The sequence below is a fragment of the Periplaneta americana genome, chromosome 11, assembly GCF_040183065.1.
Source record: "Periplaneta americana isolate PAMFEO1 chromosome 11, P.americana_PAMFEO1_priV1, whole genome shotgun sequence".
NCBI lineage: Eukaryota > Metazoa > Arthropoda > Insecta > Blattodea > Blattidae > Periplaneta > Periplaneta americana.
Genome location: NC_091127.1, coordinates 36838896 through 36862367, shown reverse-complemented (window position 1 = coordinate 36862367; position 23472 = coordinate 36838896). Strand labels below are relative to the sequence as shown.

The 23472-nt window shown below is 36.5% G+C and overlaps 1 protein-coding gene across 3 annotated transcripts in view; it reads left to right on the top strand.

Moving 5' to 3' along the window:
• Positions 1–23472, top strand: part of LOC138708934 (kinesin-like protein KIF19) — a 214816-nt gene that overhangs the window by 151820 nt on the left and 39524 nt on the right. For all 3 annotated transcript variants that reach the window (XM_069839309.1, XM_069839310.1, XM_069839308.1), the window contains exon 5: positions 19913–20062. In XM_069839309.1, the coding sequence (XP_069695410.1) occupies positions 19913–20062 (150 nt within the window). The remainder of the gene's footprint in view (positions 1–19912; positions 20063–23472) is intronic.

The following is a 23472-nucleotide window of genomic DNA, read 5'->3' as shown; positions in this document are numbered from 1 at the left end:
TTCTTAATTTGAGTATAATATGTGTAGAATTTTATTTGTAATGTTTTTTTTTTAATATATTGTAGCCGAAAATGTGGCTTATGACGTTGGTTTTATACAACTTACAGTTCGATTAGCAGATAATTTTCTTGAATTGCCCTTAGACGTTCTCGAAAACCTCAATTGGGATACTATGCATTCGGGTCTGAACTCTGGATTTCCCGAATATGGAGGCAATGCGTTACTGGGTAATTGTCGAAATAATTAATTCGTACTTCTCTTTCATCTAAATGAAATTGAGGTAACACTGTATTATGTCTTTTACTCACCACGTGCGAATTTCACCTGCCACTGCCACGTCTCGTATATTTGCCGTGTAACTGTTCTAAATTTAAGTTTCACGCTCAGTTATTTACTGGTCGTTCTCGTTTGTTTTCAGAGAACTCGTGCTTGTTTCTACTGGAGGTGTAAAATAGAACGCCAGGATTCCTTTCGACATTTGATAGTTCGGCGTTCTAGCCTTTTTAAAGCCAAATATAAGAATTCTTACTCATATTAAAATTATCGTGCATTGCTTTCGCTTCTCTAAAATGAAGTCTCATTAGCTGATCATCTTTATTTTATTTTAGTAGGTTATTTTACGACGCTTAGGTTATTTAGCGTCTGAATGAGATGAAGGTGTTAATGCCGGTGAAATGAGTCCGGGGTCCAGCACCGACAGTTACCCAGCATTTGCTCACATTGGGTTGAGGGAAAACCCCGGAAAAAACCTCAACCAGGTAACTTGTCCCGACCGGGAATCGAACCCGGGCCACTTAGTTTCGCGGCCAGACGCGCTAACCGTTACTCCACAGGTGTGGACTGATGATCATCTTTAACGTCTCAACTTTTGTGAAGAGAAATTTTTAACTAAATGTTAATTACCTACCCGATGTTACGCATCGACTAAAGTGCAACTTTGACGTTTCGTTGAGTTTATAGTTGTGAGTTGGAATACTGTTTCAAGTATGGACATATAGTATACCTATTCGTTTTTAGTGTCATGCCTTGTGTTATCTTAGGCCTAGGGGCATTCTACACGAGCGCTAAGAATCCCACGTCAGAGAGCTGTGATGACCAGAAATCATGACGCGTTGGACAATATTACTGTAATACAAAGTTACGCCCTTCGAAGGCGTTAATATCTCCGCTGTCAAAAGCGCGAACTGAATTGCAGTAAGGATTTTGAATTCACCTTTCACTGACTGTAGGAATGTTAAGAACGGGATTGTGTTCTGAGATACCATGTTTGGCTCAAAAAGAAATCATTCTGACTTCGGGTTAATGCTAGTGGTGTATAACTGATATTCTGAAAAAAAAAAAAAAAAAAAAAAAAGTAACAGAGGAATCTCTGTTTCCAAGTTACCGTTGAATAATGTTAGCCTATGTAATGTATTAGTGTATGTATTATGTATGTTCTGATCATTTGTTGTGAGCTGGAACTAATTTCGAAATGTCGTTTCATACGGAAATAAAATATATTGCATGACCTTCATTAATTACTTTTCTACTTTTCTCATCATAGATCCATACTCTTCACTTTAAAAGTAAAATATTCAAACCAACACAATTGTAGTTTAATTCCCGAAACTGGGTAACGTATTGCACGTGCCGGTGTATCCCTCAAACAGCATTGATTTTTTTTTCGACAGTAATCTCACTAGAGGTTTTGATTTATCTAGAGAAAATCAAAACTCGAGTGGGATTTAATTGACTATTACACGATTAGAAAGAAGTATATAAAGATTAGAAGTAACAAAGTACTCTAATACAATTTGACTTACGAAAATACAACTGTCTTCAAATGTATCTTTGTATCATCTGAACATTACGCTAGATAGCAGTAGTGTGTTATGATTACGTAGCTGTTTTCTTGTTATCAGTTGTGCCAACTATGGAATCTTGATTGAACTCTGTGGACGGTTACTAGTCAAGAAGGCTTTGTTGATTCAGTTTCATTTTTATTAAAACATTTGCATTTCACTTCAATCATCCGGATCCCAGTAATCAACGTCACTTGACAGATGATTTCAATAAATCTTAGTATGAAATAATCTCTGATACGTGACTATCCATAATATCATATAGCAGAAGCTATAACAAACATAACCTAAATAATATAAAGGAATGTTAGAAAAGTTTTAATTAGGGATGATGAAATAAACAAGAAACGTTTTAATTAACGATGTTGGAATAAAAAATAAACATGAATAATTTTAAAAGGAACAGTTATTGAAAGTACAATTTTCAAATTTGAATGTTTTAGTGGTTGGTGGTTCAGTTAATGTTATATTAGACGTGTGCGTAAAAGAAGTGAACTCGTTGATGTACATGGTGTATTCCTCAACTTATTCAGGATTTCAGAATGGTGCTCTTTATTTATTTGTAAATAGGGTTTCAGGGAAGATGCATAGCTATGACCAGTGATCTTTATTAATTCTTGTTCTTGAATGCCAATGAGAGTCATATTTGAAAGTGCTGTGCATCGATTGGAGTGGTTTGTAATTTTCTATTTTTTGACGTCCAGACCAGTGCAGTTTGAAATGTTGGCAAACAAAGAAACAAATGCTAGGGTAGTGATAAAAATAAACAAATGCTAGGGAAGCGATACAATTAAACAAATGCTAGGGACGCGATAAAATTGTGCGATAAGCAGCCATGATTGGTTGAAAGACGTCCTTTCGTACCGTTTTATTGGTCAAAAGTAGTGTGACGTAGTAAAAGTATAATAGTCAACGTAAAGCTTGTGCTTTCGCCTCTGCACGTAATACGTGTCGACCTTGTTAATCTTACTCTGCCAAGGATGAAATCATGGATTATTGAGGTAGTAGTGCATCATTTTCAACTGGCCAACCTGTGACGTGGGACCGCGTTTCCCGTGGCTAACAAGAAAGACAGGCTACGGTGCGACATCACTTTCTTAGTCATAACATGGTAATATTGAACAAGTTTATATATATAAACGCACTTTTAATATGATTTTAATATAGCAAGTTCTTTGTTTTTTATAACTTTGAACATGTAGGCCTATTTATATTAGGAGATTGTCACGATGGCCATGACTAGACAAAGATAACCATGTGACTCCGATTTGAGCCATAGCCTGTCTTTCTTGTTAGCCACGGCGTTTCTCCTCTCGTAGCAGAGCTGGAAGAGCACGTGAGGGAGGGTAGTATTGTTTATTCCCTTTTTAAACATCTCCATCCCTTTCACTGCCACTCCCTCTACATTGCCCTTTTACATATGAAGAGTTCACTGCAAGAATGATGGATATCATTTGGAATACATTTTGCAGGAGAAGCAATTGAAAGTTTGAAATGCTTAGCGCTCAAAGCTTAACTGTGATTTTCCGATCATTACTGGACAATGATTATCAGTGTTAATGCCATATAACTCTCTGTGTACATTCTGTCTTAAGCTATGCATTGACAGTTTTGGTTCATTTTCGACAAGAAAGTGACATCCATCATTCTTGCAGTGGACTCTTCATATACTTCCCCTCTCAAGGATCTCGAGAGCGGAACGTGTGACGTCACAAAGCCAGCAGTTGGAAATGCCTGTTGTAATGGATCTATTAAAGCGTTGACGAAAAAGAGGAGGAAAGGACTAAATAAAGTGTGAATGAAATTATAAATAATGAAAGAAAGGAATAAATGGAAAATAAGAATGAAGAAAATAAAATAAGAATGAAAGGAAGAAAGAACCAAACAGTAAAGAATGTTAGAGTGAAAAAATGAAGAAATGAAACGGAAGGAAAAATAAAATGATGTGGGGATGAAGAAAAGAAATAATTATGAAAAAACGAAGACTAGAGTAAAAGGGAAAGAAGATGAAAATAAAATAAACAAGCGGGAATGGAAAAAAATAAATGAGAAAGAAAGTATAATAAAGAATGTAAGAGAATAGGAATAAATGAGATGACGAAGAAAGTAGATTAAATATGAAATGGGATGGAAGATGGAAAGAAAAGAAAAAAGAAACTAAAAATTAACTAGATCAATTAAAAACATATAAATAGTAATGAAAAATATAAATAAAAATGACGAAAAGGAAGTAAGAGATTAAGAAAATAAGATAAGGGTTTAAGGAAATATGAGAATTAGAATGGACGAAGGTGAAAAATATATAAAGAAAATAAGAAGGGAAGTTCGAGACGAGAAAAATGACAAAAGAGTAAGGAAGATGGCAAGATAAAGGAGGGAAATGAGAAGAAAAGAAGATGTGAATGAATTAAAGATAGAATTGGAGGAAAGAAGGAAGGAAAGATTAAGAAATGCGGAAGATGTGAAATAAGAACGAGATGATGAAAGAAGGAAGACAGAAGGAAGAAGATTGAAAATAAAAAAACAGGACGGAAGGGATGAACGTAATAAATACAGAGTGAAAAAAAAATGTTTGCGCGAAATTCTCTGAAGCACGAAACCCGTATTCAAGCTATTCACGTCAGAAACTTTAATGGACTTTATTACAATTTGTTTTGTTCTTGCAACTTATAAAAAACACGGGCAGCGACGATTCTAAAAACAGACAGATATATCAGTGTTGAAAGCTGACCTCGCTCTCAAAGGTGGCGTGATGGAAATCCTCACATGTGCAGGTTGTCAGAAGAGAATCATCGATTCGTTGCGGAACTTGGGAATGTGGTGAGCTCGTCCCGACCAACGTAAGCTCACGTCTGAGATTTGCATACTCGCCCGTTCCTTGCCGTAATTGTTTATCATTAGCAGTTACAGCTAAATATGAAATTCCGTATTCTAAATCATTCTTATGGGAACGAAGATTTTTCACGATTCACGTTGTGTACAGTAGTGCAATTAATGCCAAAAAGTTTCATATTCCATAATATATTCTCTATAGTGTACGCTAATGTGCTGTAGACAGTATAATATACACTGCATAATTAATACGTTCGCATGGAAAGCTCAGTTCGTGAGTAAAAACACTCATTGTTAATACTGTACTGTATTTTGATTAAACAAAAACCTAATGAAAATTATCAAACTCAAAATCGCGATATTTCCTAGTTTACGTAAATGGATGAACTACTTTTCTTCCCTCCTATATCTAGTTAAGTGATTTGTTTGTATTTTACGTATCATCGAACTTCAATCGTGGAAGGGGATAGCAAACGGTGTTTCCGGCTATGAACCATTAATCCAAAGGTATAGCCAGGTCAATATTAAAAATGTTAGTAAAAATAAAATGATGTCCCTGTATATTAAGCATTAAGTTTTGTTCATTTAGCTTTTATAGTAGCTGAGATATAAAAAAAAAAACTAATTTCACTAAATTCTTGTAGACCAATGGTGCACCTCACCTCTTAAGCGAGTGTCAACCGTCAATTTTGCTATTCATTTAATTTTTCCTCTATTTTGCAACGTCAGAGGTTTTTCTTCGTACAAAACAATATTAATTGACAGAAGGTATAATATTTTGCCAGAAAATATGTGAGTATAAGAGTTAGCTTGTGTTGTATTGTATCCAGTGTTGAATCAAGCCAATGTAAGTACTATATTTTTTATGTTTAGTGTAAAAATTGATTTACCTAGTCCTGGCATTTAGTTAAGGACTTGATGATGCTGAAAAACTATTCGGTTATGTATATTCATTGTATTTTATTTGGTAGCATATTAAATACAAACATAGGGGAAGACCGTGTATATTGGACCACCTAAGTTTGAATGGCCGTAACTCACTTATCATATTGAGAAAAATGTCCCTGAATTTTTTATGATGGTAGATTGCCATAATAAATCCCTAAATAAAATATGACTTCACTAATTTTAATTCTAATACTTCAAAAATAAAATTTAATCAAAATTTCGAAGTCATGTAACTTGAGCCAGGGTCGTGTAATATGAACCAGAGGATCGTGTAACTTGGACCAGGCATATTAAACACATTTAACTCCTATAATGTTGTTTATTCAAACAAAAATTTGTGTCAAGCAATTATTTCACATACAACAGTAATAAAATAGTTCATCTGTAATTGTTGCACATTCTTCGTGGGCCCATTTTCCACACCGATTGCACTGAATCCAGTCTTTGTTCTCACTTTCACCACAAATAACACAGCGTGTTTTGGATGTCACCTTAACTTTCAAAACAAATAATTTTCTCTTCTTTGCGGCCTTCCCATCTGATTGTTGCTGCAGAGCATTCTTGTGTGGCGTAGCCATCAGCACCACGCCAGATGCATTCTATCTCGTTCCGGATTTTCTCTGTCCAGATTTGGAAGACGAAGGCAAAGGGCTTATTTCCTTCAGTGATACATATTCTGTGAGACCAGAAAGTAGCTCCACATTGTCTCCCATCTCTTTCTCTGCTGATGCTGCTGTTGTTGCTCCTTCCACTTCTTCTGCTGCCCGAGATGCTGATGCTGATGGCTCACCATTCAAAGGCCGATCGGTCACCAAAAAAGGCGCGAAATCAGCCTCTGAAAACACATTTCGGTCGACAGGCCAAAGACCAGTGTGCCTAAAGCCATTCATTGCAATCTGCATATTTGCTGCTCTGGGGAATGCCACTCCTACCAGTGAGGCAATGTGCTGGACATTCAGCCGCTGTCCTGGAAGTTCCCTCATCTTCGTTGATATGGCAGCTGACATGAATGTGTTCAGAGGTTTGAAGAACGACACATCCAGCGGTTGGAGATGGTGCGTGCAGTGTGACGGTAGAGATAACATTATCACACCGTACTGACGGCAGATCTCAATCGCTTTCAGCGATTGCGTATGGCTACTGTGACCATCTAAAATCAACAGTACTTTCTCCTGAGGGCTGGGTTTGACAGTTCTAATGAAGTGTCTAATCCATTCACAGAATGTGTCAGAATCCATCCATCCCTTATCCTGACAGCGGAAGATGGTGTTAGGAGGTGCTCCAAATGTGAGAGACTCCATCATTTTTTTCTTAGCGTAACTCAGCATAGGAGGTACAAAGAAGCCACTCGCACTCATGGCATACACTCCTGTCACATTCTGACCTCGCTCACAAGAAGAAATGGCTCCAACCTGAGGTTTTCCCCTCTGTGCCAAAATCTTCTCTTGGCGTTGAACGACATTATGGGATGTCTCGACCACGTTGAATATTCTGGCAGCAGTTAATTTGTGTTGGTCGACAAGGTGTTCCAATGTGTCAAGGAACTTGCCGACGACAACCCTGTTGAATCCTGAAGCCCTGGCAAGTGATGTGGCTTCTGGCTGCCTAAGGCTAAGTTCGGGATGGCGCTTCATAAAGCCGGAAAACCATTCTTTGCCGGCAGACTTCGTTTCCCTGTTGAACCAAGTGGCCAGTTTATTCTTCTCTGCAATCTCGTATGCTAATTTCATAACACTTCTTCGTGTCAATCTGAAATTAAAGAATAAGCAGATTAAGTATTAGGCCTATATTAAGTTTGATTGAATTAAGTTGTAGGTCTATAGTAGGCCCTAATATACATTTTGCTGTAATGTATTTACCCATAGAACATTTTTTCTAGCTGCAGAAGATATGTCACAAGATCATTTTCCACCTCTTGTGGCAAGTCAAGTGGGTGACCGGGCTGTCTAATTTTAGCGTCCTTCCTTTTGTTGTATCTTTTAAGTGTGGCACTAGGTATATTATATCTTCGTGCAGCCTCATTGACGCCAACCCCTTCCGATATTGCAACTAAAGCGAGTTGCAGATTTTCTTCTTTCCACTTCCCATACACTCCCTTCGCTTTTCTTGCCTGTCTTGTAGTCATCTGTAAAGTAATGGCGAAAGCAGAATTTGTTAAAAAGTTGTAATTGTCGACCCACCAAATGAAACGAAGTCTTATTACAGAATTTAAGAAATAAAATATTGAAATAAACTAAAGTAATGTTTTATAATATTATTATTTATATAATATTATATAAATAATATTTTAATTATATGTCCTTACAAAATTTTCATCCACTGACCTCTGATTTTTGGAAATTCACACTAGTGAAGACATAATGGACAATTTTATCTTCTAAATTTGTTATATTATAAGGGTAGGTACATTTTAGCATTGGCTCAAGTTATACGCTTTGTGATGGTTCAATTTACACGCATTGTAAAAGAAACACTTAAAAATTATTTACGTAAAAACTATTTTACAAACATTGATATAAATTTCACTCAACTTACCTCCAACACTGGTATTTCTTCGTATGTATAAGGCAGTCTTGTATTTCTAAACGTCTTCGCACAACACGCTGTCAAACTAATGTGAAAAGATTTGAAGAATTTGGGGACAGAATGTTCGACACCGTTATGACCGCGTCAAGCCAACCCTGCATAATGAGATTTATGGACAGTTGCCTACCATGTAGAAGGTTCAAAGCGCTGTATAAAGTACCTTGCAAACTATCCTGGAAATAGTGATTGCATCATTGGATCAAGTTACACACTGGTCCAAGTTACACGGACTTCCCCTATTAATATCTAAAAGCTTATTTGGTGATACTGTTATAAACCTGCTCCAAATGGTTTAGGAAGGAAGATATGTAGCATTGAAATATATATTTTACATTTTCATATTTTGCAAAAATAAATTTCGTATTAGGCAATATTGTTCATATTGTTCCGGTCTATACTTATTAATCACCGTTTTACCTCAGCAGTTGTTATTTCCCTCATCTGGATTGATTTTATGATTTAGCCGCTCTTCTCCGTGCCTGACGGCATTTTTGACGTAAAACTAAGTCACCAATGTACTTTAATAACAGATATTTAACAGAGTATTTGCATATATATTATTTTAATGTACCGAAGTACATGTGATATTTCCATGCAGATATTCTGCGTCATCATACGATGAAAGCATCAGCACGTAGAGCTGAAAACCCGGGTTCAAATCCCGGCGCCGGAGATAATTTTTCTCCGTTCCATTACTCTTTCATCGTATGATGACGCAGAATATCTGCATGGAAATATCATATGTATTTCGGTACATTAAAATAATATATAGGCCTATGATATGCGTAAATCACTTTGTGATTTAAGACGGCGCTTATTCCGTCGGATCCCGGCCAACTAGTCACTCATAACGAGAGCACCTCAGCACATATGTGGACTTCAGTCCTACGTTCACAGACATCTATGACGTAGTGCAGAGGGCGGCCAATAGAGGGAACCCAAGAGTTGGAACTTAAACTGAGACGATTCTGTCCGGCGCCGGGGTGGGTATCCGGTGTGGCTTAGTGGATAAAGCATCAGCACGTAGAGCTGAAAACCCGGGTTCAAATCCCGGCGCCGGAGAGAATTTTTCTCCGTTCCATTACTCTTTCATCGTAGAGTATTTGCAGTTTATGAAGATTGTTAGTTTTTTTGTACTTCATTTAGCTTTAAGATTCACTGTACAGAGAAACTGTAGAATTTGAATGTTTAAGTTTTGTACTTCAAATTTGAGAATTTTCTTGTTGCCTTAATGAGTTCATATTTGGTCTTAAAAGTGTAACTTCGTTAGAAATTAGGTTGACAGAAGAGAAGTTGAAGAATATAACAATAATTGTATAAAAATCACAATGATAATTTAATATAATAGTTATTAACTTGTCTAATTTTGGTAATAATAATAATAATAATAAATACTTTTGTGTGTACGTGTTTTTTTTAATTAGGAATACCAATGGACATTGTGAATTTTTTTTTTTTTTTTTTTTTTTTTTTTTTTTTTTTTTTTTTTTTTTTTTTTTTTTTTTTTTGACCTTACGGAACTACTTGTACAACTATAGGCAGATTCCATCGGAATCAGGCCCAGACTTGGAAGAGTGGTTTCTCAGCTTTGTCTGTTATACTTGCCTAGTCTGAAGAATTATTAGATTATAGGCATCGATCAGGAATAGAGAGGTTTTTCTCGTGATATAAGGCTGCACTTGGGTGCGGTTTGAATCTTTCTGTCCTAGTTACGTAAATAACTATCCTAAATGCAAGGTTTGGCATGTCTGAGTTTTTCGTCCAAAATTCCCCCATTCACTCTTAATTGCAATTGTGCGTTACTTTTGAAAAATACTGTATACTGTATCCTGGTAGAGGGGCAGAGAAGGCCTGACGGCCTTATCTCTACCAGGTTAAATAAATAAATACTACTAAATACTACTACTACAAAAGTATGTCTTTCGCTTCTTTTCCAGTCTGTTTTACGCTCCCAGTTTGGAGCGCTGCGTAGGTGGGCAGATAGTCATTTTTTTCTTAAAATAACAGTAGTTTCTAATTTTGGACATCCCTCGTTACACTATATGAGTGAATTTCCACATACATACATACGTTCATACATACATACTCGTACATACATACATACATACGCCAAATGGCAGGTCGTTCATTGCAAACACAGCATTATCCAATCTTTCCTATTTTCTGCCTTCCTCTTTGTCTCCGCATATGATCCCATATATCTTAATGTCGTCTACTGTATCATCTGATATCTTCTTCTGTCCCGAACTCTTGTCCCGTTCGCCATTCCTTTCAGTCCATCCTTCAGTAGGCAGTTTCTTCTCAGCCAGTGACCCAGCCAACTTATTTTTCTCTTCCTGATCAGTTTCAGCACCATTCTTTCTTCACTCACTCTTTCCAACACAGCTTCATTTCTTATTCTGTCTGTCCATTTCGCACGCTCCACTCTCCTCCATATTCACATTCATTGCTTCATCCCTCCTCTCTCGTCCACACCTGTGGAGTAACGGTTAGCGCGTGTTGCCGCGAAACCAGGTGGCCCGGGTTCGATTCCCGGTCGTGGCAAGTTACCTGGTTGAGGTTTTTTTCCGGGGTTTTCCCTCAACCCTATATGAGCAAATGCTGGGTAACTTTCGGTGTTGGACCCCGGACTCATTTCACTGGCATTATCACCTTCATCTCATTCAGACGCTAAATAACCTAAGATGTTGATAAAGCGTCGTAAAATAACCTACGAAAATAAAATAAAAAATCCCTCCTCTACTGCTCTTCCCTTAGACCAGCCGTGGCAAAAATGTGACTCGCGAGCACATTGTGGCTCGCAATGATAGCTATGCATTTCTCTTGCTTCCTACCTCCCCCAACCCCCATCCTCTCGCTCACTGGAGTCAAACTTCAACTCCAAACTGCGTATCGTCGCAATGTCTCTCTCGAAACCTGTACAAGGTAGGATGGGAGGACGCATTTTTTTGCTGCCAATATGATGAGAATATTAAATATAAGATTTGTTGACAAGTATTACGAGGAAAACGGTTGTATGACATTAAACGGCATTATACTACATGTCACTCATGAAACATTAAAAGGTTAAGTGTTATTATTATTATTATTATTATTATTATTATTATTATTATTATTATTATTATTATTATTATTAATGTCCGAAGTTTCGTTCTTTCGCTTGCTCTGTTGAAGCCATGTTCGCTACAACTTAAGTTTGTGAAAAATTATTTCCAACAATGAAAATAGTAAAAACCAAATTTAGACCACGACTGACAGACAAATACCTTTTTGATCAACTACGACTGGCAGTAACATAATTCCTGATTTTGAAACTCTGTCGCAGAGATATTCTGAAGACAATTAATTTTAGGTTGTGATAATGTGCTCTATGTTTTGTTATTCATTTCTTTCTTCGTTACACGTACTAAATATTAGTTTGCAACCTTATACTGTATAAAAATATATTTAAGTGCTTGACGTAAGGAAAATGAAAATCCGTTAATAAGTCAAACAGTTGCTTCACTTCCCCTTCGGGTGTCCGCCTCCCTCCATAGGTGATATCCACGTTGCAAGTTACACAGTGGCTCGGCGCACGATCGCATTTTCGCCACGGCTGCTTTAGACCAACACTCTCTTCAGTCATATGGCCTTTTTATTACTAAGCCTTTTAACTGTCTGACATACTTCAGATAAACGGAAGTTTTTCAGCACTCTGGTTACCACGAAAAATTAAATATTTTCAGTAATTTCAATATGTTATTTAACGACAATATATCAACTACGAGATTTTCTAAGGTCTGTGAAAATGGTGATAGCGAGATGGTATTTTCCGGGATATTCCGGGGATTCGCTGTGGGATTATATTACATTCGTCTTACGATTGGGGAGAACCTCAAAAAGACCCCAATCAGATAACAGCCCAAGCGGGAATCGAACCCACGCCAGAACGCAGCCTCGGTGTATTTAGTCCGGCTTGCTATTCGTGAGCTGTGCTGGCGGTTCTCTTTTGTAATTAGTGCTTTATTTGTGCGACTGCGACATAGTTTTACATTAAAATAAACGGCATGTCAACTGCTCAGCTGTATTGTTAAAGTTGACTCTTCGTACTTGGATTTAATCCGCCGCTCTTATTAAATTACGGAGTGTAATTCTACCCAACATTTAGAAGCGCTGCGAACTGTTTTCCTGTAACTACCAGGTGGTAGGTTGAGTTTCAACTCCACTTTTAGAACAAAACGACAAAGTTTTATCGTGAAGTCTCACGCGAATTCAAGTTTCACTCGTTTTAACCTCAACTTTGTGGAAGTGTGTCCCATTTAGGAATCGATGTTCTAAGAACATTTCTGGACAATTATAGCCCATGTAAACATGCAATCACAGGAAGATATTCCTTAAGAAATCGCTCATAAAAGTTTTCACTCGGGTAATTTAATGTAGGCTTTTCCCAAAAGGTCATGGATTGAATCCTGATTATATCCACATTATTCGTGTAGTGCTTGTTGCTTGTGCGAAAAATGAGAGTAAAGATTTCGTAATTAATATATTGTTTCAATCACTAGTAATGCTTGTCTTCAAAAAAAATATGTTGTTGTTGTTTTCTAATGCCAGGCGTTTGACAATAAAGACATTTGACCTCTTGCACTCCAATATTTTTCAAAGATATTATAATGGTCAGCCAATGAAGCACAGATTTTGAGATGTTCCGAATCCATTTCTTGGTTTGAGTTGCACGATGGGCAGTTACGGGACTGATATATTCCAATTCTATGCAGGTGTTTGGCCAAACAGTCATGGCCTGTTGCCAATCTAAATGCAGCTACAGACGATTTTCGTGGTAAATCGGGAATTAACAGTGGATTATGATGTAGAGAGTTCCATTTTTTCCCATGAGATTGTATTATCAAATTTTGTTTGTTGAAGTCTAAGTATGTAGATTTAATAAATCGTTTCACAAAGCAATACGTAGATTTAGTAACAGGTCTGTAAGTAGCAGTGCTGCCCTTCTTTGCTAAAGCATCCGCATTCTCGTTTCCCAGGATTCCACAATGGGATGGTATCCATTGGAATACAATTCTTTTATTGAGTGATATTAATTGAGAGAGCATTTTAGTTATTTCTGCTGTTTGAGATGAAGGTGTGTGTTTAGAGACTATTGATAGAATAGCTGCTTTGGAGTCTGACAATATAACTGCATTCTCAAATTTAATGATGTGGCATAGAAGATTCCTGAGACATTCACTTATTGCAATGATTTCTCCATCAAAACTTGTTGTTCCATATCCAAGAGATCTATAAAGTGAGAAGAGACAGCACGTAACACCTGCACCGGCACCTTGTTCTCTGGAGATCAAGGATCCGTCGGTGTATAAATGAAGCCAGTTTTGTGGAGGGTACCTAATATTAATTGTCTCTAAAGACAATTGTTTCATTATTTCAGTGTTTACTTCTGATTTTAGTATTTCTTCTGTTAAATTTAGATTATATTCTATATTTAATAGAGTTAAAGGGTTTGGTTTAATTTGTAAGTTTTCTTTTAAATTCGGGATATTGATTTTCTGTTTTAATTCTTGAACCATGGATATGAAACTTTTTTGAGTTTTTAATCTACAGAGAAAAAAAGCAATAGGACCTCGATTAGCCGTCATCCTATTAACCGATTGACGGATTATCCGACTGTCTTTATCTCCATTTTTTTTCGCTGCAGAAGAAAAATAGGCTATATACTGTACTGTATATTATATTAGTACCCTACATATTTTTTCTAGATTATCTAATTACAAACCTTTACCCTTATGCAGTACTATTGTCGCTGCCACCAACAGGAATAGTTACGCTTGCGTCCGCTTCATTTGTAATGTTCGATACTATGATCATATCTCACCTTCTTTCGAGAAGTTATCATGGCTTAGGTTACATGAGAGAAGAAATCTGCACTCACTTTCTCTCTTATATCGAATTATGCACACTTCATCCCCCTATTATTTATTCGCTCGTTTTCATACTCTCTCTCGCTATCATAATATTAATACTCAATCACGACGCGATAACACGCTAGAAATTCCACTTCACACATCATCTCTGTATTCCTCATCTTTCACTGTTGCTACCTCTCGTCACTGGAACTCTCTGCCGCCTGAAGTCAAGGGCTGCCGAACATTGAAATCTTTCAAATCCAAGTTAGAAAATTATCTTATGACGAGTTGCCAAACTAACTTACTATTATGACAAGTGTTGTTTTGCACGTTTCCACGTATTCACATTTTTTTATGTTCTAGTGATATTTAACTTATTTTATATTTTTGTTTTCATATTTTCCGATAATGGTATATGTATAATGTGATAAGTTGAACTATATATAATTATAATTTTCCTGATTGTGTGTACTTAAAAATATTGTATTCATTGTATGCTTTGTACTGCACTATTTTATTACTATTATTATTATTATTAGTATTATTATAATTATTATTATTACTATTCTTATTATTATTATTATTATTATTATTATTATCAATAATTGTCTTATTTTTTTATACTTTATATGCCTCATTTATTTTGACCTGCTGTTCACATTTTATTATGCTTTTTCCTTTCTTTCTATATTTTATATATTATGTCTGATTTCTACTTACTTGTTGTTTACATTTTATTATTATTATCTTATTCAGTCTTGTGTGTAAAATTGTAGTGTACTTTGTAAATTTGTAGTGTTTTTGTAACGCAGTTTTACACCTGATTGAGTGTTAGAGAAGACCGTATAGCCTTAACTCTGCCAGGTTAAATAAATTATTATTATTATTATTATTATTATTATTATTATTATTATTATTACTTGTGGGTGTTTTCCCGCCTTGTAAAATAGTCACTATCTGCTATTAAAGAAATGACTCCAAGAACTTCCGCACAATTTATAGCAAACCCGTTCACCAGTAGTTCATGTCATGTTTCAGTGGCCGAACTGTATAATAGCTGAGCAAAATGCCTTCCACGGGTGTAAAAAAAATAGTAAACGTGTTGTGCTAAGTATGGAAAAAAAATTACAAATAACTGGGCGGTTTTGAAAAAGGGGAACCATGGCTCATCGCATCAGAATACGAGATCGACATCACAACTATGCGCAATGTAATAAAAAAAAAAAAAGAGGACAAAGTAGGTATACAGGCAGTTAAGAAAAAAGTATCCAATATTTTAGGAAGTGCTAGTATGCATCAAAACAAGAAAAAAATGTCTAATATACATGGGTCCTACAACACATACTTTCTGAGATCTGAACACTTGTTCATAGGAGGTGCTCAATGTGACGTCCATTCATGGCAATGCATTCCTCTGCCCTTCGGCGTAAGGAGTCACGAACTCTTTGAAATTGTCCTGGTTGTTCTTGATAACCAAAAGTTTAGGGGATTTAGATTTTAGGAATGAGCAGGACAAGGTGTGGGGCCTCCCCAATCAATCCAGCGGTCCTTAAATGTCAGCGTCAGGTGTTCACGCACATTGCGGAAAAATGGGTGAATCCAGAAATGCATATAGAGCGTTAGTTGAAAGACCTGAGGGGGAAAAAAATCTTTTGGGCGGCCGAAACGTAGTTGGAGAATAATATTAAAACGGATTTGAGGGAGGTGGGATATGATGGTAGGGAATGGATTAACCTTGCTCAGGATAAGGGACCGATGGCGGGCTTATATGAGGGCGGCAATGAACCTCCGGGTTCTCTGAAAGCCGTTTTTAATAGTGTTATGGGATTTAATGGATTAATCGATCAATTTCTGTTGTAAGATTAATCGATCAAAAATATTTAATCGAATAATCGAGTCGATTAAAATCGGTTGTAGTTCATATTAATTATTATTTTGTTAATACAAACTCATAATAAAAATTCCGCCAATATTTCTCTCTAGGAAATTGCTTACTTTAAAGCACAATAGTACTGTTATTTTCTAACTGTAAACCAGGTAGCGTAGGAAAAATTTTGCATAAACACTTGAGAAAGAGATGAAGATATGAGGACAGTGACCTAGTCTAACTCTATTGAAAGTTGAAACACAATGTGAAACCCTTATTAAGTTTTATGGTTTTCCAAGAAAACTTCCACCTTGTTGTCAGCTCATCTTCCTAGCATATGAAATACATACTTTTCTGGGATTCGTCCCCCTCATCCCTTATAAAATAGCCATGTCTACACTGTGTGCAAGTGGGAGCGTAACGATCTTCTTCTTTTCTAAACTCTAGTAATTCGATTACAATAGGGACCAGTCTTCTGTTTCAACCGCTGTACTTTTGCAGTTGCAGTACTGAGTTTGTATATGAAGGTTGTGTGTTTAATTTGATAAAGAAAAAAATCAGTTTTGTGTGGTCTGTGAAAAGTGTAAATTCCATTATGTCGTATGAGAATTTGAGAGGTAAACTCGGTGAAACGTTTGGATTTAAATTGAACGATCGTGGAGAAGTGTTTGACAGAAAAAAAGTTTTTTCGTGTTTAGTGATGCAGGAAACATTGTTACTAAAGGTAGAGCGGCACTTAATTCGGAGCATGTGAATGCACTCACATTTTTAAAATCACGAATAAAGCAGTATTAACTAGGTGAGTCCTCATGCTTTTTGTTATTTATGTTTGTTTCAAAAATTCCCGGAGAAATTGACAATAAATTATAAGCCTTATTAATAAATAGGTTAGTAAAATATAATTAAAATAGTTGTTTTTTTGTTAATATAACGATACAGTATATACAGATATACAACATTTAATACTTATGCTTATCATCGAACACAAATGAAATTTAACAATAATTGTGTATTATCACATATTAAAACATTTTTTTTTCAAATCGATCAAAACTCGATTAATCTATCGATTTATCGATTAAATATTTTGATTGGTCAACAGCGTAAATTTTATGCTCATAGTGAGAAAGATAATACTCTCTTTAAAGTATGCTTTAATGTATTAGAACACACCTAACATTACCTACTGTTAATAAGCTGTACATAACCGAATTAACGATTTACGTATCGTAATTTGTACAAGTATGTCATGCACTCATACATAAACGAGGGGGAAAAATATCATCCTTGATATTTAATACCGTGAAATTACACAAGGTACAAATGTTACAGTGAAAAAAATTGTTCTGCGTCACAAACAAATTCTTCTTTTAATATGTCCTAATGCGGCATCCAAACGTTATTTTGAGCACATGATCGGCATATGAAATTCGCTAAGCGTTTCTTTGTCGTAAAATTCTCTGAGCGAGGAATTCTTGTATCATGTGTCATAAAAAAAATCAATTGCCACGCTACCCTACTCGCTATGAGGTCAGGGAAGGGATATACCAGTTACTGGCCTCTTTCTCCAGACTTCTGTGTCAGGTTCACCACGGTACTTGTAAAGTTGTTTGCATGTCACGAAGGAGAGATTCATTGTTGAGATTTTGATTGATTGTTCTCTCTTTGAGTATTAATTTTAGTTCTTGTAAGCTTATCAAAAGAGCTGATGACAGTGGCACTTTATAACATTCCGCCACCCTTGTATGGAATATTTAGCCTACGGAAGGGTAGTGAACTTGAGTAAAACTCCATTAGTGTTGGGTTCAAACATTTACAAAGTAGAAATGTAGGTAAGTGGATAGATAGGTAGACACGTAGGCAGGTAACCTTGTTTAGGTAGATAGGCTGGGAGGTAAATAGGTAGCTACTAGACAAGTAGGAAGAGAGGTGGTAGGTAGCTATAATGATAGATAGGAAGGTAGAAAGTCCCATCTATAAATGAAGGGTTCAGAGCCATAGTGGGCGGAGCGCCATTTATTAAAAACGGAGAAAACAAGAGTTAAAATTAAGTGATTACCATAATTCAATTAAACATATAGCAAGTACTCGTAAGATAAAGTATGTACATTAAAATTAAATGATATGTCAATCTTCATTAAATTATGGTATTTATTTAACTTTAACTCTTGCTTTCTCCGTTTTTAATAAATGGCGCTTGTCCCGCTATGGCTCTGAACCCTTCAAATACAATTAATATTTGAGGAGAAAAATTCGCTCCGGCGCCGGGGATCGAACCCAGGTCCTTCGTCCTACGTACCAAGCGCTCTGACCACTGAGCTACGCCGAATTCAATCCACAGCACCGGATCGAACCTTCCTCCTTCATTGTTTCCCTTTGTGGCCTGACTCGAAGTTAGGCAAGGTTCGATCCGGCGCTATGGATTGAATTCGGCGTAGCTAAGTGGTCAGAGCGCTAGGTACATAGAACCAAGGACCTGGGTTCGATCCCCGGCGCCGGAGCGAATTTTTCTCCTCAACTACTAATTGTCAATATTACAGATATTATTCTGTATGGCAAATTAATAAATCTGTAATACTATCACAGTCTACTATATACAGTCGCGAAGCTCAATATGTACTAAAAATGCAAACATGGGTAGTTGCCCACGACTAGGATCGCTACTATCGCCTCATCATCGCAGATCTCTCTCCTAGTAGACGACAAAATATGTTACACTTTCGTTGTGTTCTTTTGGAAAAATTAACACCTTCCTTCCATTATTGCAATATTAAATGCATAAAGTTAATTTATTATTTTAATGAAGTATATTAAATTCCACCATAAACTCGAAGATACCTGCAATAAATAGGTTAATATTATTTTGGTTTGTGCAAAACGAACTGAAATTTACTATAATCGCTTCACTCATTCAAGATTATAGCGATAATTAACTATGAAATCAATAAATATTAATTTGCATTTCCCTTTACAACAATAATAATGGAAATATGAATTAATGGAGTAACTTACGTGTACCGGTACTTGTAGTGTAGGCTTACGTAGTTAACAAAGTGGGATGAGGTTAAGCAATAATAATCACACCAGAATTGGAAATAAAGCGTGATCAATAAATTTTATTGTAACAGACTTTTTCTACGTTTCTAGTAAAGTAACAAATAAAAATAACAACAAAATTAACAGCTATAATTAAAAACATATCCTTTGAAAAAAAAAAGTAGGCCTAAGCAATAATAATCCCACCAGAATTGAAAATAAAACGTGATCAATAAATTTCATTAAAACAAACTTAAATTTTCTATGTCTCTAGTAAAATATTATTATTCCAATTATTGCATTTTAGCCATTAACATTTTCATTACAACCAATAACGAACATTTCACAAGCATCGATGTGAAATACGCAACGAGCTAGCACTCGATGGAAATACGACACAGTCCAAAGTCGACCGTGGACAGTCTATTGTTTCTAGTTGCTAACCGCTTTGAGCGCTTTATCACGAGATTTGCAAAAAAATCACCTCAAGCTTCGCGACTGTATATAGTAGACTGTGATACTATCCTTCAAATACAGTTCTCGAATCTTTCAGAAAATTTAAATTGCTTCGGCATGAGAAATCCACAATATTCTTTTCAGAGTCGTTCATAAATAAAAAAAATGTTCCTCCTGTTTATGTTGGAAACATTTTTCGCCAGCGATCGGAATCAACACGGATGTTATTGTTCGGCGAATTTATCGAAAGCGGGAATCATGTCGTTCACTATTCGACCGCAGAGGAACGCAAAACGGCAGCAGCGGGCTTTTCGGAGTCCTTCCCGCAATAGCTGCATATCGTGCTATGTTGTAATACGAGTAGGCCTGTGTGTTGTTGGTTGTGTTTAGAATGTATAAATTCTTATTCATTGTATTAAAAAATTAATTCATATTTAATATTTTTTGTGCAGGTGACAATGTCTTACCTCGAAATATACAACGAAAACATCCGTGATCTCCTGAACCCAGGCTCAGGTTTTCTAGAGCTTCGAGAGGATTCACGAGGTCGGAATATCCAGGTTACACGACTTTCCGAAATTTCAACAACATCCACAGAAGAAGTAAGTAGAACAAGGTACCGAAGTTGCTGTCAGAGTCACATAAACGTTTTGAGGATCAAGTTTTCTGAACTAATTCAAGTAGAGAAATTGAATTAATTTTACTGGAAATATCTAGCAATTAGAATTACATATATTATGTTTTATTTTTTCTTATACAAAAATATAAAGAGAAGTTACTGTGATGCTGCACAGAGAGGAACCTGCGCCACCTGGAGATGTTGCTACGGTCCAGACAATCAGCACCATACCACAGTCTTAGTATATACAGTCACGAAGCTGAATACGTAGCAAATATGCATCCATAGATAGTTGCCAACCACTAGGATCGCTACTATCGCCTTATTACAGACAATGCGAAATAGTACCTGCACAGTCTATTGTTTCTAGTACCCTCATACACTCGAGCTTCGTGACTGTATAGCTATACTAGACTGTGACCATACTGTACACCTCCAACATTTCCCTATGGATTTCACTCAGACTTTTTTGTTTTGCTCAGATAAAACGGACTACACCTCGCTGCTCTTCACAAGTAGACGATGCTAGCACACGTTCCATCTTTACTTACTAGTTACCGCTCGTACCGCCAGGGTGACACCTAATCGAGCCATTGCTGTCTGTAGCGCAAGATTCAAACTAACTGTCAACTTTGAACGTCCTAACCAAAATAATATACCGTAAAGAAATTGTCTTGCGTTATTTTCCAATCCTTCCTAGTAATAAGAGATTAGCTGTTGGCATGATATCATGATGCAAGTTTTTTAGTGGTACTTACACAAATAAAGTGTTTTTATTTAAAAAAAAAAACAAAATTGGTCTTATTCGATAAAATTTTGTTATATAAGTCCTGCCTTTACCTGTGTATAAATTCGCATAATTACACATTAATAAACAAAATGTAAGATTTGTATTTGTAACTTAATTTGTGCGTAGCACGGTTTAAATATTTTAAGCCTTTACTAGATGCAAATAGATACACGTAGGCTAATTAATTTTGCACAAATTTACATAAAAACAGCTATATGTACATTGCAATAATTTGTATTTCACGTGATATTTCTATTTAACAACATGATTCCTGTACAATTTCCCGAATCCGAATTTCCGAATATCCGTTTTCCTGAACAACATATTTCCCGATATCAATTTTCCTGGATCCGCATTTCCTCCTTACATTTTCCCGATGTCTTTAATTTTTGTTTTCTCGAAACCAAATTTCCGAATGGCACATAAAAATTATACATACCATCATAATTACAGTGAAACCTCTCATTTACGGACATCGAAGGGATGTAACAATCTGTCCGCAACTGGGAGGTGTCCTTTATTGGGAGGGAGGCTCCCCAATCTAACAGTAAATTTATAATATGCATTATGTATCCCTACATGTTTTAAATGAAATATATTACTGTAGTTTAATTCTAAATACAGTATACTATACTACAGTAAATTCTTTGCAACTTTGAACTACAGTAGATAAAACCGAAAAAGGAAAATATAGTATTGTGCAAGGCAATTTTATTCTAGATCTACAGTTATGCAGTACTGTAATTTACAGTTTTCAACTTAACCTTTACGTTCAGGTGCCATGTCTCTCGAAACAGTACAACTGATTGAAGTGAAGAGAATAATTCTACTAACCCTATCATGTGTCGAATACAATTTCACGATCACGGAAACCTTGGACCCATCAGACAGGTTAAATTTTATGATTTTGTTTATCCACCAGCTAACAAGGGGCAGCCGGCTGGGCTAGTGGTAGCCTACGAGATCCTTATTGTCTTCTTTCATGTTAAAACATTTCTGTACAGTTCTAAAAACTAAATTTTCCATTTTTGTAACACATTATGTCTTTAAATCCAAATTCTGTCCGTAGTCAAGAGGTAAAGCAAGCTTCAGAACTGTGAAACAGCTGTCCGTCTCCGTATCTGAGAGTGTCCGTAAAGGAGAGTTAAATTAATCATTATTTCTATATTATTTCAGTTGGGACATAAAAATCTGTCCGTATATGAGGAGCGTCCGTATCTTGGGGGAGTCCGTAAGGAGAGGTTTCACTGTATATATTTTATTGTAATATATTACATAATAAATAATTGAATTCGGATAATACCCTGATCTTATAAAGTGAAGTTACATCCAAGCGTCTTACCTTATTATAATCTCAGTGAATTTTGTTTCCTGCCTCATTCGTTCTCTTCAAACACGCGTAGTCATCCAACAGCAGCTTTTTTCTTCTAGTCCTGCGGTATAATGATAGCTTAATCTGGCATGCTATTGATTACTCACTAAATGAGAAAATGTTTCTTGTGTGTCTCCTGGCAACAAGTGGTCATTGTCAACAAATGCCTCTGTTACGTATTTTCGGCAATTACAATCGGCGAAGTGAATATGGAACTCAAATTCGGGGACTTGACTTCGGGATCTTACCTTCTAGCACGTTGATTCTGTAAGTTGATATTCAGGAAAATGTACCCTCGGGAAGACAGCTATTCGAGATAGAGGATTGGGGAAAATGGGTGGAAACGTAACAACATCGGCATTTAAAAAAAGCTACCGGAATGCGGAGACTAAAAAGAAGGCGGAAAATAGAGAGAAGGTTGGATTTGCTGTGAAAGACCTGTGCTTGGGCAGAACACTATTAATTAATATTACTTTTGTTAAATAGTCTTAGAACTAAACAACAAGACGAAATCACTATAACATATGGTTATAAGAGGAGAAAAACTCGCTCCGTCGCCGGGGATCGAACCCGGTCCTTGATTCTACATAGCACCGGATCGAATTATCCTCCTCTAGTTTTTTTTTCCCTGTGTGGCCTTACTCCATGTTCGACATATTATATTACGTCAACTGCCATTATGCAAGAAGCGCACTCAATTGAGTGACTTTGTAGCCGAGATTCCACAGTATTATGCACTGTTGCGCGAAAAATCTGCGTAAAGGGAAAAGCACTAGAGGAGGGATGCTGTGGATTGAACTTCGGCGTAGCTCAGTGGTTAGAGCGCTTGGTACGTATAACCAAGGACCCGGGTTCGATCCCCGGCTCCGGAGCGAGTTTTTCTCCTCTAATGACATTGTTACCGTAACAGATCAATTCTGTAGGGCCAAACATTAATCTTCACATAGATTATTTTCCTCTGATTGAAGTTCTGATTGATATGTAGGCTACATCTATTATCAGGCAGTACATCTCGCTTGACGATATGTGTCAGAGGAAGAACAATTGTTTCTATGCATCTGCAGTCTGACTAGTGTAATACGTAGCTAGTCGGCGGTGTATGCAATGGAGGAGGAAAGGAACTGGGCACCCTACCCTATTATCTCCTGGTCTAGTTGCCACATAAGTGTGCCTTCTTGGTGTCACTTGTGGGGTTCAGACCTGTCTTCGGACAGTTGCCTAAACAATAACA